This window comes from Sinocyclocheilus grahami, unplaced genomic scaffold (genome assembly GCF_001515645.1).
Source record: "Sinocyclocheilus grahami isolate Dianchi unplaced genomic scaffold, SAMN03320097.WGS_v1.1 scaffold1.1, whole genome shotgun sequence".
NCBI classification, from domain to species: domain Eukaryota; kingdom Metazoa; phylum Chordata; class Actinopteri; order Cypriniformes; family Cyprinidae; genus Sinocyclocheilus; species Sinocyclocheilus grahami.
Window position 1 is genome coordinate 1788927 of NW_015505180.1, and position 16727 is coordinate 1805653.

Here is a 16727-nt window from a genome sequence, read left to right on the forward strand (position 1 = left end):
TCTTTACAAATTGTTGGCACTATTCATCAAGTTTTTAAACATTTGTCATCAGGAAGTTTTTAATCGTTTAAATATAATATATTAAAATAAAATGTTTTAATAAAGAGTTCGGCTGAATGGATTCGAAAACGGTAAAACTCAACTGTTTAACTCTAGGGGAGTTGAAAAATTAGCCTATTTTAAAAAATAGTGGAGTGTTCCTTTAATGGCATCCATTAACCTCGGTAAAGTCACAGTAACTTTTCTAAGTTTTTAAGTTTTCATTTAATTTTTTTATTTTATTTCAGTTTATTTTTTACAACACTTTAACTCTCTCTATATATATATATATATATATATATATATATACATACATACATACAGTTGTATATATATGATTTCTATTAATCTCATTGCTGATTAAGAGCTTGAGGATTAGCTGTAGTATTTTCAGATGTAGATGTTTTATGGGTGAAGTTTCACAGCATCCTCATATTATGAAGTTAATAAGAATATTAAAAGCCGCTTTCGATCTTTTGAAGGACCCCCGGATTGAGCCTGCCCTGACAAATGCCACATGCTGCCCAAAAAGAGTAATTAACAACAAACTAATCAACCCATCACTCAGGAGGCCAAACCCATACGGCATATCCCACAGGTGCTCTCTTCTTTCTTATTATATGTGTATTTATGTTATATTATATGTGTATAAAATCTGTAATTGATTTGCATAAATGCAGAGAGAGAACAGATAGGGCTGTGAACAGGAAGAGGCCTGCGAATGCAACTTCTCGAGCATACAGAGCCTGGTTTCAGTGGTGGAGGTGTCAACTATCAATGGATGATTATCTTGACTACATTTCCAGTCAGGCAAGTTTATAATAGGAGTGTGTGTTTATGGGTAATAAATGCTAGATATATTCAGGATTTGTGGACTTTAACAGTTGTGTTTGTGTTATATGTGCCCTGGTTTTGAAGGACTCCGATTATCTGTCAGTGCTGTTTCACTTGTATGACAGTGATGATGATGAAGAGGCAGAGAGACACAAGCTGGCTCAGCTGCAGCAAGACGAGAGGAGAAGGTCTGGAATTTTTTTGCTTGTTTGTTTATCCTCCCACATTTACTCTGAGAATGATGCATGATGACTTGCACTTGGTTAGTCTCTATAACTGATGTCAAATGTTGAACATCCATGAAACATCCCTTCGACTTCTTACACTGTGACCGTCAACAAATGGCTAAACACCAACATTTTAATTATTGTATATTATTATATTGTTATTTTATTGATATAAAGTTAAGCTAATTTTTATCTGATCATCACCTCTTTCAGAAGGCAACAGGAAAGGATCAGTTCACTTAGGAGACAGAAACAAGAATGTGTTCCTGGATTCTGGAACATCAACACCATAGAGATGGGAGGATTGGGAAGGGAACCAGAACTGGATGGCATGTTGTAGTTTTCTTAAAAAAAAAAAAATACTGGTACATTTATGAAAATGCATTATTTAGTGTCAAAAACGACATGAATGAATGTAGAAATATCTGTGTTTCAGAGAAAAATCCAGAAGAGGAAATACAAGATGCAGTGAGTTCATGTTCCTTTCCTCATAATATAACACAGCACTTCTGTTTTCCACTGATTACTCCTTTCGTCTATCATTTCATGTCGCTGTTATTTTTAGTACAGGCTTCTGTTTAGCAGAAAGAAGTACAGTCACTTTTTTTGTATAATAGATAGGTAGGTAGACAGAAAGAGAGATAGACAGACTGGCAGGTAGATGATAGCTAGGTAGACAGACTGACTGATTGATTGATTGATGTTCTTCAGTCTGAGGGAGATGAAGGTGAAGGTGCTGGACTGCTGGATGGAGAACAGATGCAGGTCAGGCTGGAGAGGGTCTGGAACGCCCTGCTTCTGCCAGAAGGACAGCGACTAGACATGGCCATTAAATACAGCTCTCATGAGTACAGGAACCATCTGCAGGAGGTACAGATAATGATAATGAACTCTCCTGGCTTTCCATCATGATCATCTAGGATTTATGTTGTCATGTGGATGTATTTGTGCCTTCAGGCAATTGCTGCATGGGAGCAGGCTGCTCGGTTGATCCAGAAGAGAGAGCTCTTGCTCTCCAAGTTGGAGGACTTTGAGAGGGAGGCATCTGACCCCAACAGATTTTTCCAGCGAGGTACATCAGAGGCACAGAATAATGAATTCTGACCCTTGAAGTCTACATTTACAGATTTAGAGAGATTCTTTTGAATAAAAAAAAATCGTGACTCTAATATAGATTCATTGCAAATACACAGGTTATCATGGTTCATCCATCGCTAGAATGGAAGAGGCAAGTCAAAGAGAGAAGCTCAACTCTCAGATTTCAGTTGTAGACCAAGAACTGTCCAAGACTATGGGCCACATCACCACCCGTTTCAATGACAACATCAGCTATAAGGTGAGTGCATCAAAGCTTGGTTGCACGCCATTGGTTATCTGCACCAGAAACTCAGCTGTTTATCATTTTCACTGCTGTTTTGGTTGTCACAGGGTCGGCCGTACAGAGAGAAGATGCGCTGGGACCGTACTGAGATGCTGTACTGGCTGCAGCAGGAGAGGCGGGTCCAGTCGCTGGAGATGTTTGTAGATGGACGGATGGCTCTGCCTGTAAGGCTTCCTCCTCTGAGCCAAAGCCAGGAGCTTCACTCAGACAACCATCAAACCCTCCAGGAACAACCTCTGTCACACTGTGAGAGAAATGGCCAATTACTGCAACACTGCCAACTCTAAAAGATATACCAATGTAGTCCAAATACTAGCAAATAAAGCAAGACCTGTCAGTTTTTATAGACCTGTTTCATTTTGATTATTGGTTTAGTATATTCTTACTAGTCGCTAAAGGACTTTCTGACTCTGAAAAGGAATGCTTTTTTTTGGCAGCTTAGAAATAAAATCAGAAATGATACCGTTCTGAAATGTGTGGTGGTGGGGGCGGGGGAATTACATTTATTACATTGTTTTTTTGTGAAAATTAGCATTTTGTTTTAGTGTGTATATTACACACACTGCAGTGCATTCTAAAATAATTAAAATAGAACTAACAATAACAATGTGAAGTAATCATTTCCAAAAATAATTGCATATTAAATACATATTGTATTACACACCAGACATATTATTCGTTTTTATTAATATTTTGAATGTTTTTATTTTGACATTTTCAGTTTACATTTTAATTTGACTTCGTTTTAGTAATTTCGTTGTGCTTTGTCATTTTTTTATTCTTTTAAACTTAAATAAAATGTTTGTTTTTTTACGTTGTATTTTAGTTAATGTCTATTTTATTATTATTTTAAATAACAAAAGTGTTTTTGAATGGTTTTAGCTTTAGTTAAATATAACCCTGCTACACTCTACATTCAGTAGGCAAATGTAATTATATGTAGTGTAGAAATGACAAATGAAGAATGATAGTATTACACTAATTATGTAATATTTAAACTAATAAACTTGGACAGAGGAAATATGTTGTCTTTTCATCTTGCAACACATATATCAGAAAATTAACAGATTATGTGCTTACATCCAGTTACCCTTCACAACAGAATTACTGTACTGTGCTATTTAATATGCAACAATCACCTTTTTAACGTAACTAACTAATCTTTCTTTGTTTATTTGTTTGTTTGTTTCTATAATATATAAGACGTTTCTAAATATGGTATTTTATTTATCCATACCTTTATTTGCGTTTCGTGAGGTGTTGTTTCACTTACTCCCAGTAGTTGGCAGTGCGCTCTTTCCCGTTTGTTAGTTTGTCTCCAGTCCGCTGAGGAGAAGAGGAGATTCGCGGCGCTCTGATTGGCTGTGCTCACAGCACGTGTCATCTTTTCTGTTTCTCGACGTTTCCTGTCAAAATGTCAATTTGGGAATCATACGTCTCTCCGTTTTCAGAATATCTCTAAACGAGATGACAGCGAATAATAAGGAATCGGCGGGTATGTCATTTCATTTGTGTGCTTAACATTTCAAACTCCGGCTTAAACGAGCAGAATTAGCCTATTATTTTATGCAGTCTTAGCTGACCAAAACCACACCAATGGTCCAATGAGCTGCCTCTTAAAAATAATAAACATATAAATCGTTATCGCTATAAATATATGCAATTTATTTACAGATAACTTATTTAGGTACGTTTAGATAATTCGGTCTGCAGTGGCAAAACAGCACATTATATGGTAAATATGAGACAGTGTTTCCGTATGAAGCGTCAGTTAAATCATCTTACTTTATTTCCATTGAAAGAGAACGTTTGTAGACAGCTCTACAGAGTTAAACGGACATATTTTGAAGTATTAAAAGTAAACAGTGTCCATAAGCAAAGCCTTGCTCTCAGTGATATCCATCAGCCACTTTCCCCTGAACCCCGTCTGTCCTGGAATACGCCTGGATCTCTCTGTGAACGTCCACAGGCAGTGTGTTTGCTCGGATTTTGGAGATTTCTATGATGAAATACACGCTGGCTGTGGCACTCGGGTTGGGATGCTCCATTTGGTTTCGTACTGGTACTGCGTTTTAAACTCCAGCTCGGTCTCCTGGAGAAACCTCAGACTGTAGAGCCAGCCGGGCTGCTGTATCTCCCATGTGTCCATGTATCGTCTGATCTGTTGCTCTCCGATCTCGATTGTGAAGTCTTTGCACGAGATCCAGTCGATGTTTGTGATTTTATGCTCACATTGTGCGATATGTGTGCTGTCCGTCTCCATAGCTGTCAGCGGTTGTGGTATGTTGACGTCGGTTTCCATGGTGATGACCGACAGGCAGTGTTGCCAACTCGTTTTCAGGGGAAGTTGCTAAAGGAAGGTCAATTTGTTGCTTAAAGTTGCTAATCATTACACGGTGTTACAAATTTAGCTATTTTTAAATTTTATTTGGCTGCTTTATTTAATATATATAAACTGCTTTATATAAACTTTATTTGACATTACGTAATTATGACGCAAAATTGTCACTATACAAAATAATATAACGTAATATAATATTAAAATATAAATAACTGTATTTTTAAATACAACATTGAATTTTTGAACACTTGCACATTTTTGAACAATTGGGGCTTACAAGTTAAGGGTTTTTATTAGCTAGTAAACTAGGGCACGATCTACTATGTTAATATGAAGGAATTTTCCTTATTGATTTTTCACCTGCATTTTAAATTACGCATTGTATTTTGTGTTTTCGGGTTACAATGGAGAATGTCCTGGAAAATTACTAGTAGCTTTTCCATTTTTCTAGATATTTTTCTTACAGTGTACTAACTGATCAACAATCACAGGTACAAGCTACTAACGAGGTGTATCATAAATGAACAATTATTCAATTATTATTATTAAATTGAGCAATTGCTAATAGCAGCTAACTTAATTCACGTGATGTGTGTACTGCTAGGCATCTTTGGTTTACTCATTTTGCGTAATTTAGATGGAAAATGTGTGCCTATTTATCGTCTTACCTCACTTATCAAAAGTTGCTAAAAGTAGCCAAATAAAATGTAAAAATAGCTAAATTTGTTGCTAGGTGCTTTTGGAAGAAAAAGTTGCTAGTGTAGTGTGAAAAGTTGCTAAATTTAGCAACAAAATTGCTAAGTTGGCAACTGCTGACAGGTTGCATTGGCTCTTGCACTAAAACGCGATTGTAAAAGTACTTTTAGATTCCACTCTGTATTTTTTTTATTTTCTCTCCGCGTTTAAAATTTGGATGACATTCTTTCTTCTGTGGAACACAAAAGAAGACATTTCGAAGAAGTCACTTTTTCATGTTTAGTTGAATGATTGGAGACTTCAAACTTAAATATGACTCGTGCACTATATTTCACGTTTTCTAGTCATATGTATCAGCAACAAACCGAAAGTTGAAGTTGTTATTCATAGAAAATGTCAGCCTTCGGTGAGCTGTTAACTACTGGGAGTTCGTGAGTTTAACTGTTTCACGAATGAATCATTCAGACCGGTTTTGTGAACTGAATCAAATGATTCATTGAAAAGATCTGACTCAAAAGAACAATCCGTTCACTAACTTGGCATCTTACTTCTCTCATTTGTTCTGACGACTTTGAATATAACGCATGAGAAATAAAATATATTTTGCATACCAAAAAAAGAAGCCTATTTTCAGCCTTTTTTGACCCAATTGCATAGCCTACTGTTGCAGCCATTTTGTTTTTAATTGCATAGTGGTTATATTTATTTTAGTTTCTTTACGGTAATTTAGAATTTAGGTAAATTTAGCATCTTTTGTTTGTTAAACATTTTTTATACTTTATTATAGTAATGAGAATTAGTTTGAAATAATGTTGGAAAAGTATCATGAAAATTAAGCACTCATTGCGCTCATGCTTCATTAATGAGGCCCATTGTCTTTATGCAGAAAATACCTTCCTTTTATGACATCTTATTCACTTTGAATATTAAATATTGTGATTACATAGTGTTCCTATGCAGTTGCTTAATGGTCCTGACTGTTTTTAGCACAATGTTATGCAGTTGCTAGGATTTTATGGATGGTTTCTTACTGATGATTTCTTAATATTAAACATTATTAATTTAATAAAAACAATCTTTGTCATTACAGGTTGCCTTTAAAATGAGAAAATCCTCCTACCTCATGTATTATCATGGAGTCCTTATCTAGTGGATGTGAAATGTCTAAAGCTTTGACTGAGCTCTGCAGGGCTCAGCAGCTCTGATGCCCAATCCACACACGTGATTGTCCTCAAGGAATATCCCAGAATTCCCTCGAGTAACCTCACCGCATGTCGCGCATCAGGAGCACACTGGACACCGTTACCAAAGCCGTGAGCGGAACGGTGAACACCGACCTCCTCGCCAAGATCACACGCCTCAAACCCAGTGCGACCCAGGGCAAAACTATAGAGGTTAAAGTGGAATGCCCCGAGGCAGAGGCCGGAGCTGTCATGACCATGGCGGCACCTGAGCCGCCCAGGGAGAAAGAGGTGAAAAAAGGCATGGAACTTCATAAAGAAGCCCCAAAATCTATCAGCAGTCTGTCTAGCAGCACAGGAAACACGACCAGTGTGGCTGCAAAGCAAACGCTGCAACGTTTTCAGCCCGCATCCTTCACAACCAACATGGATGAAATGTACAATCACCTGGCTGAACATGTCAATGCCTACTTTGGAAGTGACACGCGAGATAACAAAATATCACAACGGGTTAGAGAAGACAAAACATCCTCGACATCTCAGATCCAGCCTAGTGCTCTTCCAAAAAGTAGCAAGGATGATATCCTAATGGTGGTGCCTGTGTCCCATAAATCCACACCAGAAACGCCCCCTGCGATTGACAAGAATGGCTCCGTCCCAAGTCCAGAAGCCTCTTCTGCTCCAGCTCAGGATGAGGGTGTTTCAACCATCCCCATATCGCCAAGGAAAGGCATCAGTCATTACCTGTCCTACCCCAGGCCCAGCGTCCAGGCTTTTGTAGGAAACTACATCGCTCCTCTCGTACCAAAGTTCAGAGCGGCTCCAAAGAGTGGCACAGCAGAGAAGGAAAAACCCTCTGGATCTGAACGGGCTGCGTCCCAGGATGCAAAGAGTGCAGAAAGCAAGGAGCAAAAAGAGGCAGAAGAGAAAGCACAGAGACTGCTGTCTCAGAGGCAGAAGGTAGAATAATATCCCTGTAAATATAATAGAATATGTTTAATGGGGTGGGGTGGGGGGGGTAAAAGCATTGTGTTTCAAACAGCTTTTTATTGTTTTATTTTAACGTGGAATGAAATGAGGTCCTACAAGTTGGCAGAATTTTCTTTATGTAAAAATAAATAAATAAGATTGTGTAAATTATGTATATTACTTCCTATGTATGTTGGGGGTGGGGGGTCAATTATCACCCAAACCTTTCTTTTATTAGAAGCCCAAGCTGGTCAGGAAAACATTGATTAGAATGTTTAAGAATGAAATGTAATTGTTCTGTGTGTTGTATTGTATATAGATTATAGCACGTGTTAGTGTGGATAACCGAACCAGAGCACTGGTCAAGAGTCTTCAACGAGTCACTGATGTGAAGATCACCATTAGCAGGGTGGAGGAACTGAGTTTCCACCTGCTGGAATTTCCAGAGACCAGAGGGGTGGCAGTCACTGTAAGTGTGTGTCCAACCATCTGCCATGTCCGGATTTATTTTTGTACATTGTAATCTCCATTAATAACTTTCTGTGTTTCATTGCGTCCTTTCTCTCGCTGGCTGTAGGAGAAGGTCATCCCGTGTCTTCTGCGTTTGAGGCAGGCCAGAGATGTCAATCTGCAGGCTGCGGTGAGACAGGCTCTGGCCCTGGTGGGCTACAATGACCCGGTCAAAGGCAGAGGAATACGTGTCCTCTCCATCGACGGAGGAGGGACCAGGTGATAGACAGATGACTGCTAGATAAAAATTATTAACCTAAAGTTAACCGATTGTGAAAGTACTTTTAAGATAAAAGTAGGTCAGCCCAAATTTACCTAAAAGTAGGTCATCAAAAAATAGAACTCAACTGACACAATTTTGCAATCCCTTTAAATGCTGTCCATCATCCTAGGCTAATTTGAATGTTTTTTTTTTTTCACGTTTTATGTCAGTTTTACCAAGAATAAAATTATATACCACTATTATATACCATTATATTTACCAGCAGTGGGATAGGATATACTTAATCTTCTTTCATTTTAAAGTAAAAAATATACAACATTACATTTTGTATTAAATAATGTAAAAATGATCAGGTTAGATTATCAACTGATCTATAGACCTATAGATATAATACATTTAATTCTCAATTAAAGTACATATGGAATGTTTAATTTTGAATTTGTGAGCAACAAAAATGAAATTAAAAGTAGTAAAAAAAAACATAAAATAAACGGTGACCAGTTATTTATATTGTGGAAAATACCTTGCGTACAGATTTGTGGAAATTTTCCCACATTTTTTTAGCCTAAAATGTAAAAAGTTAATGCCCATTATATTATCCATGTCAACTACTCTTGAACTCCTTAATTATTTCAGTGAATATATCCTTTAGTTTTATGTTATAAGATGAATGAACATGTTTACATTTGCAGTGAAATGTAATGCGTGCAGTCCTGTAATTTGATGTAATTGTTTTGCAGGGGTTTGGTTGCATTACAGGCTTTGCACAGGCTGGAGAGTTTGACAGGGAAGCCCATCTACCAGCTGTTTGACTACATATGTGGAGTTAGTACAGGTATATTATGATAACTACTTGGAAAATGTTTATTAGATATAGGAATGAACAAACTTCCTTTACATCTGTGGGGTTTTTTCCCCTTAGGGGCCATCCTGGCCTTTATGCTGGGTGTGTTCCAGATCCCTCTGGATGAGTGTGAGGAACTCTATCGGAAGTTGGGATCTGATGTCTTTAAACAGAACCTAATTGTGGGCACAGTGAAAATGGGCTGGAGTCATGCGTACTATGACAGCCAGATCTGGGAAGAGATCCTCAAGTAAGACAATGAAGTGAACAAGCTTATTTTATTTTTTTATTTGATTGTTTTTTGTTTTGTTTATTTATATGTTTAAATTATTTTAAAAGTGAAGTGAACAAGCCAATATAAAAATATTATTTATTTTGTTATCATTGTAAAGTGCAACAATAGTTTGGACCTGAAAATAGAAATAATAATATAATGTAATTATATTAATATAATATAATCAAATAATAACAGTAAAGAGACACTTATAAAACTGCATCGAAAAGAAAGCAAAAAATAAATAGTAATAAATAAATAGAGACAATATGCAGTAAAGTGATTGTAGTACAATATAATGCTCATTTACTGCTTACATTTTGTTTTATTTTAACTTTTAAATTTTTTTTTATTCTCAACAGAGAAAGAATGGGGCCTGAACTAATGATCGAGACTTCCAAGAACCCTAAATGCCCCAAGGTGGGTTTCAATATATATTTGTTAAAAATGCAATTCTCATCTTTTCACTGTTTAGATAAATCACTCAATGCTTCCTCTAGGTGTCAGCTGTGAGCACCATTGTGAACAGAGGCCTGCCGCTGAAAGCATATGTCTTTAGGAATTATAACTTCCTGCCTGGGGTTCGCTCACACTACTTGGGTGGCTGCCAGCATAAAATGTGGCAGGCCATTCGAGCATCTTCCGCTGCTCCAGGATACTTCCAGGAATTTGTACTAGGAAATGACCTCCACCAGGTAAAGCACGCAAAGTCTGGTCTGCATTATCTGCATTAAACTTCTTTTTGCTCTTAACTTATCCTTATGTTTTTAAGGCTAATTATTATTATTATATGACTTTTTTTATCATGTTAAGATCCAAGTGTTCTGACGGTTTGTGACGTCATCCTTGCTTAGATGACTGGCAGTATTGAAAATCATTACAAACCCTTTTAGGTTCTTGTCAGAAGAAGAGAGAGGGAAAGCAGACTCTGCACATACATGCACTCAGGCTGTTTCCTGTGCTGTCTCATCAGGGCTGTACAGTCAGACTCATTAGTGTTGTTCTTGAGTGCCGTCACTTAGGGCACTTCAGTTCGGCTCCCTTAAAGTGGCTCTCAGATTGCTATTTGAAGAGATTCCTGTCAGAGAGATTGTTTAGACTCCTCTCACTTCTCTGATCCACTTCTTTCTGAATCACAATAGCCTTGAAGTGTGGCTGCGTATTTGCAATATGCATCAAGATTTGTAATACAGAAGGGATACACAAACCAGATTTGTAAGGGAAAGCGTATTATTTTGAATAGTTCTGTGTCTGCATTACCCTGGAGTGGCTGTCAGGTCTTTTTGCCTCTCTGCCTGTCTTCATCCAGCTTAAACTGGCACGGTCCCACCGCTGCCACACTGAACGCACCTTCACAGCCTGAGATTTCATCAGCCAAGTGGCAGACGTTAATGTTGAATCGTAGCCCTCAGCGGTGCCTGTTGAGCCATCAGGAAGGCATCATTCTGTCCGTCTGCCTATTGACACCCACCAAGTTCACATACAGCTTTTCACAATGTCCCTGTTGTCCCAAAAAGGCCAATAAAGCTGTTGGTCATCGAGCTAAATGAATGCCCAGATTCATTCAGAGTCCAATGAGATCTGTGGTCAATAAGAAGATTGGCCTGTTATTATTTAGAAATGGTGGTATAAACAGCGTGAGTAGGATTGCATGCAGTTTCTGCTAAAGTTTTACCCATTTGTGATTTTTTTTTTTCAATATTATTTTATCTATATATTTATTTTAATATTTTTGGGGAGCATAAAATAAAACAAAATCCTAATGTCATATGGGTAAATGACATGATTTTTTTCTATTTTCATAATTTTCTATATTATTTTATTTATAATACATTAAAAAATATAGTCCATTCTTGAATTAATTCATTTTGATATTTTTAGGGGGCATAAACTAAAAAAAAATGTATATGTCAAGTAAATGATGTGTTTTTAATCTATTAATTTATTTAAAATATATGAAAATACAGTTAAATTCAGAACTAAAATTAATTTAGATATTTTTGGGGGGCATAAAATAAAAATAATTTAAAAAAAAGTCCTGATAGATCGCAAGGGGTAAATGGTGTGGTTTGTTTTCTATTAATTCATAAATAAGAATTTTCTATATTAATTTATTCATAATACATTAAAAATGCAGCCCACTCCTGAATTATATTTCATTATAAATTAAAAAATATTTCTCACAAGAAAATGATGATTTTTTCCCTGTTCACAATATTTTTCAAATCTATTAATTTATTCAAAATATATTAAAATCTGAAATAATATACATACATTTCAAAATATATTAATATCTGAAATATATATATATATATATATATATATATATATATATATAAAAATGTTTTTGGTGGGCTTAAAGTTAAAAAAAGCTTTATTAAAGTGAAATCTTTATTAAAATAATTAAATTCTTGAAAAGTTTATCAAGTTGTTAGTCATCTTATAATAACAAAATAATATTTTAACAAAATGTTTACTTTTTTTAATAGTTTTTATTTTTATTTATTTAGTTTTTTTACTTTTGTTCACATCAAATCAAATCATATAGTGCAACCAGAAATGCACAGAAAAAAAAGGTTTCTTTTTCCTTCCTTTAAAAAGATTCTGCCCTTTATCGTGGACACTCTTATGTACCATTGACCCACATAATGCTTTCATGCATCCATCAGATATAATCCTCATTTTGTGGTCAAATGTTCTTTGGAGAACACTAGATCGGAAATTTTGAGTGACATTGTCCTTAGGGAAGGCCTAATTTATTGGCGAACAAGATGAGAATGAACCGTTTTTAGATGGTATTCATTTTTCATCTAATAGTCTGTGTAGCTGATTCAAATTTTTTTTTTGGCCTAAGGGCTGAGCAAACCCACTTAATGCACATTCAATAGGTTAATCTTCCCATAATTCCGCATTCAAAGCTGCTGCGCGATGTTTTGATGTATGTTTTTACTGTGTGGGATGAATATGTCCTCATTAAAATGCAAATGTAGTGGAGGCTCTTGGCTCTAAAACCTGTTGCCAACAGAGCACTCGATGCCCAGACTCCGAATGCCACCAATGGCAGAACCTATCTATCTATCTCTCGCTCGTTCTCTCTCTCTCTCTTTCTTGCTCTGAATAGCTCTTCAGTTTCTTCTCCACATGCCAGGGCTGTAATCTGTTATGCATACTCTCCTCAAGGACTCTCGACTATCAAACAAGAAGTCAATCCTCTACTGTTTGTTTGTTTTTCTTCTTCATTTGATTGATTCATTGATTCAATCATTAAAAGAATAGTTCACCCAAAAATGAAAAGATATGTCATCATTTACTCATCCTCAACCATTAAGGAAATACAATTGTCTTTCTCCTGTGGAACACAAAATGGTTTTTCATGCTGCTCTTGTACTTACAAAACAGTGTTTTGGTAATTTTGTTGTAGTTTTTTATAATCTCTGTGTAGTTTTTATTAATTTATATTTCAGTTTTAGTTTGTTATTTTTAGTACATTAGTTTAACTAAATGAAAATGAGAAATGTTTCTAGCTGAAATGAATGGCAACTAGCTGAAAAAATAAATTAAATTTTTAAAATGTTTTATTTCAGGTAATGTTTATTTCATTTCTAGTAGCAAAAATGTTTTTTTTAATGGTTTTAGTTCTAGGTAACTAGTAACCCTTCCCTGTTACGAAGTGGATTTTTTTTTTCCGATCCATGCTGGGAAGAAAAAAAGTAGTCTAAATGACTCATGCATAGTCTTCTAAAGCAATATGATAGCTTTTTGAGAGTAACAGAGTGAAACGTATGCTTGACAAGCATGGTCACTATTAACTTTCATTATATGGAAAAGAGCAGCTTGGACATTCTGCTAAACAGCTCTTTTTTTCCACAGAAGTCAGGACAGTCAGGTTTTGAAAGTCATGAGAATGAGTAAAAGATGACAAAATTAATTTCTGGGTGAAATATCCTTTTAATTGGCTTTTGATTGCTTTAATGAGCTATCATTCGTTATCTTTGGACTGGGAAAGCAGCGTGTAGTTCACTGATACGCATCAGTATCTGTGTCACTAAAATGTAGGGCACATTAGAGAAATGAGGGATGCTGTCTAGTGGATGATTTCATCTTGTTTTCTCTGATGTGCTCCTTAAGAGAGGCTTGGAAACGGAGAAGGATGATGCCAAGTAAATGGATTTCACATGCCTCAGGTGAAATGAGCACATCTACCCACGTCTCCTACAGAAGAGAGATCCTGCGTCTATTATACTCTACAGTGATGATTCCCATCATATCAGCTAGAAATGCAAATTCACCTCTTTTATGTTATACCTCTAGTATTTCAAAGAATAGCCCATATTTCCACAAAGAAGCCTTGCTTTTGGACAATAATAGAAGCAGTTATTTTGGAAGAAACTCAAAATTTCTTTTAAATAGTATATTTTAGTTTATCCAGTTGTAGTTGTGAGAGCACACATGAACCTTGTGAATCGCTTTCCCACTTGTATGGTTACCTGGCTGTGATGTTGTTAAAATTTGATTGATTTTTGATTTTATCCAGGATGGTGGTCTCTTGATCAACAACCCTACCGCTCTGGCCATCCACGAGAGCAAGTGTTTGTGGCCCAACACACCTGTGCAGTGTGTGGTATCTCTGGGCACAGGCCGATACGAAACCATAGGCAAGAGCAGCTCGAGCACTTATACCAGCTTGAAGACCAAACTCACCAATGTCATCAGCAGCGCCACAGACACTGAAGGTGAGATGATGGGAGTCACATGATCAAATCTGTCCACTGCTACACTCAGCACTGTGTTGTTCTGTGCTGAGTGTAGCACCTACTGCTCTGCATATCCATGTAAGTTAGACAGGAGCAGCTGAGGTTTATTTTTTAGCAAGAATGTAAATTGGGTCATTTAGAAAATTATTCCATAAGAATAATCATCTGTTTTTGCACAAAAGAGTATAAAACTCTTAAAAAAAAAATGTTGAAAATAAAATTTGAATAATTTACAAATTAAAAAAATCTTTTAGAAATTAAAATACATCACACAAAATGTATATAAAAATGTATATAAAATTTATAAATTATATTTAAAAAATAAATGATAATTTATTTTAAATTCTACAAATGATATGACCGTTTTAAATCATGAAACATTCTGCTGTTTGTCTCTCACTGCAGTGACCCCTAATGAAAGTGAGAAATGAGCAGCTGAGGTTTAGTTTCACAAAGTTCCCTGATCATCTCAGATTTTAACAGTTTATGTGACACTTTTGAAGCTGAATTATGTAAGTTTTAGTGCAAAAGTAAAATTAAATTAAGAAGTATAATATAAATATATTATAAAGATATTAAAGAACTACTGTAAATGATATGACCATTTTAAATGAAACATTGCTATTATTCTACTATTTGTGTCTTACTGCATAGACCCCTAATGATATCTTTTTGTCTTATGATGCTTGGTTGAATCTGCCTCAAAACGAACGTCCAGGGTCATCTGAATAATGAAAAAAATGTAGCACCTACAGCTCTGCAGACCCCTTTCTGGGATCCTAAAGTTAGATACGAACAGCTTAAGTTTATTGTTAACAAGGTCCCTGATCATTTCAGTCTGATGGTAGCAGTTTATATAATGCATTTGAACCGTAATTCATCATTTATTGTATTTTAAAATTGAATGCATTTAATTTAAATTTTATATATATATATATATATATATATGAAATTTTCAATTTGTATATGAAAAATTAAATAATGAGAACTGTGATATGACATTATGAAACAAGTAAAATAATAAATCATGAAACATTGTTATTATTCTGTTGTTTGTCACTCACTACATAAACCCTTATTAACTAATCTCTTCTTATACTGTAGAGGTCCACACGATGCTGGATGCCCTCCTCCCCCCGAACACTTATTTTCGTTTTAACCCTTACATGAGTGAGGAGATCCCATTGGACGAGAGCAGACAGGATAGGCTGGACGTCCTGCAGGCTGAGGGTCAGCAGTACCTGGAACGTAACGAGAATAAGTTAAAGAAAGTGGCTCGTGTTCTCACTCAAGAAAAGGGCATCGTTCAGAAACTAGCCGAATGGGCCCAACTTAAAGCTGACATGTACGATGGCCTTCCTTTTCGCTCCAAACTCTGAAACTCACACTCTAAACCAAACTAGCACCACTGACCTTTTCCATTGCCTATTTAACATTTAACAAGGTAATGTAACTGTGCGCTGCAGTGGAATTACGTGTTACATGTTGCCATATGGCAGTTTAAAACAGAGAATCAAGTCTGTTGCCTCATACTGACGAGCACATAAGATTGAAAAGGTTCATCAGGTCTGATGTTAAGGCTGTATTGTCATTGTAAGAAAAGTTGTCTTGTTTGAAACGAAAAGCCTTGAAAGCATTAAATGTTAGCGGCAACATTGACTAGCTAGCACTTGCATTTGCTGCTTTTCATTTGTTGGGAAATGCTAAAGTAATTTTGATCCGTTAATTTGCAATAGGATAAAGTTGCTGTTGTGTAGTGTCTCTCCTCTAAAAACCTTTAGTAATAGTCGACTGAACTGACAATACTGTAGTTAGCATGAGGTGAGCTGCTAAATGCACAGACTTAAAGTGTGTGTAAATCATTTTCAACCACTTAATTTAATTTATTTAAATTCAAATGATCAACCTTGTAATTGTAATTTTTATATAGCACTGATGTTTTAAAGATTTTGCACACAGTGTTTCGAAAGCACTCATTGCAGTCGTGTTATCACTGAAGATGGCTTGCATTGATTATTGTGGAAATACTAATGAAATGATCATTGATTTCGCGTATTATGTTTGAATGCCTCAGCTGCTTTCCAGTACACATTTTTATTTGCTTCTGCGTGCACTTAGCTGGAAAATATTTGACATAATTTATTGGTTCTGTTCAGATTGAGTGTAAAATATTATTAATCCTTGAATGCTTAAAATGAGTGTGTAAAATTATAACAGTGTTGTAGATTCAGAAATAAAATTTTCCTAACACCTTAAAACTGTATTCCCTGATGATTATGAAGACAAATAAATGATTTTAAACTTCAGTTTGTTTAATGGTTTATAGTTCTTCTCACAAAAGATGTCACATAAGTATATAAATCTTTTTTAGATTGTTTTTACGATATTTTCTTTCCTCCTGATATTGATAAAGAGCGCCTATCATTGGAAATCCACAATTTAGATAATTTATAA

At 35.8% G+C, this 16727-nt stretch overlaps 2 protein-coding genes across 2 annotated transcripts; both read left to right on the forward strand.

The window, feature by feature from the left end:
• The first annotated feature begins 525 nt into the window (after nt 1–525).
• On the forward strand, nt 526–2874 carry LOC107595458 (coiled-coil domain-containing protein 87-like). Its single transcript, XM_016285898.1, has 9 exons — nt 526–637; nt 720–849; nt 958–1061; nt 1314–1429; nt 1537–1568; nt 1812–1970; nt 2058–2172; nt 2294–2436; nt 2529–2874. Exons 2-9 carry the CDS (start codon nt 817–819, stop codon nt 2766–2768), a joined length of 942 nt encoding a protein of 313 aa, XP_016141384.1. The 5' UTR covers nt 526–637; nt 720–816; the 3' UTR covers nt 2769–2874.
• A 1016-nt stretch (nt 2875–3890) lies between these two features.
• LOC107581761 (calcium-independent phospholipase A2-gamma-like) lies at nt 3891–16517 on the forward strand. The gene is made up of 10 exons (XM_016267446.1): nt 3891–3976; nt 6609–7659; nt 7988–8137; nt 8246–8397; nt 9142–9236; nt 9324–9495; nt 9882–9939; nt 10020–10214; nt 14054–14252; nt 15378–16517. Exons 2-10 carry the CDS (start codon nt 6790–6792, stop codon nt 15650–15652), a joined length of 2166 nt encoding a protein of 721 aa, XP_016122932.1. The 5' UTR covers nt 3891–3976; nt 6609–6789; the 3' UTR covers nt 15653–16517.
• Nucleotides 16518–16727: the final 210 nt, after the last annotated feature.

What these genes read in the sequence shown, in the direction of transcription:
- LOC107595458 (XM_016285898.1), top strand. Translation starts at nt 817, where the DNA reads ATGGATGATTATCTTGACTACATTTCCAGTCAG. An exon ending in CAACAGATTTTTCCAGCGAG is followed by an intron (nt 2,173 to 2,293) that starts GTACATCAGAGG and finishes GCAAATACACAG; the next exon opens with GTTATCATGGTTCATCCATC. An exon ending in ATGACAACATCAGCTATAAG is followed by an intron (nt 2,437 to 2,528) that starts GTGAGTGCATCA and finishes TGGTTGTCACAG; the next exon opens with GGTCGGCCGTACAGAGAGAA.
- LOC107581761 (XM_016267446.1), top strand. Translation starts at nt 6,790, where the DNA reads ATGTCGCGCATCAGGAGCACACTGGACACCGTTACCAAAGCCGTGAGC. An exon ending in CATATGTGGAGTTAGTACAG is followed by an intron (nt 9,237 to 9,323) that starts GTATATTATGAT and finishes TTTTCCCCTTAG; the next exon opens with GGGCCATCCTGGCCTTTATG. An exon ending in CAGCGCCACAGACACTGAAG is followed by an intron (nt 14,253 to 15,377) that starts GTGAGATGATGG and finishes CTTATACTGTAG; the next exon opens with AGGTCCACACGATGCTGGAT.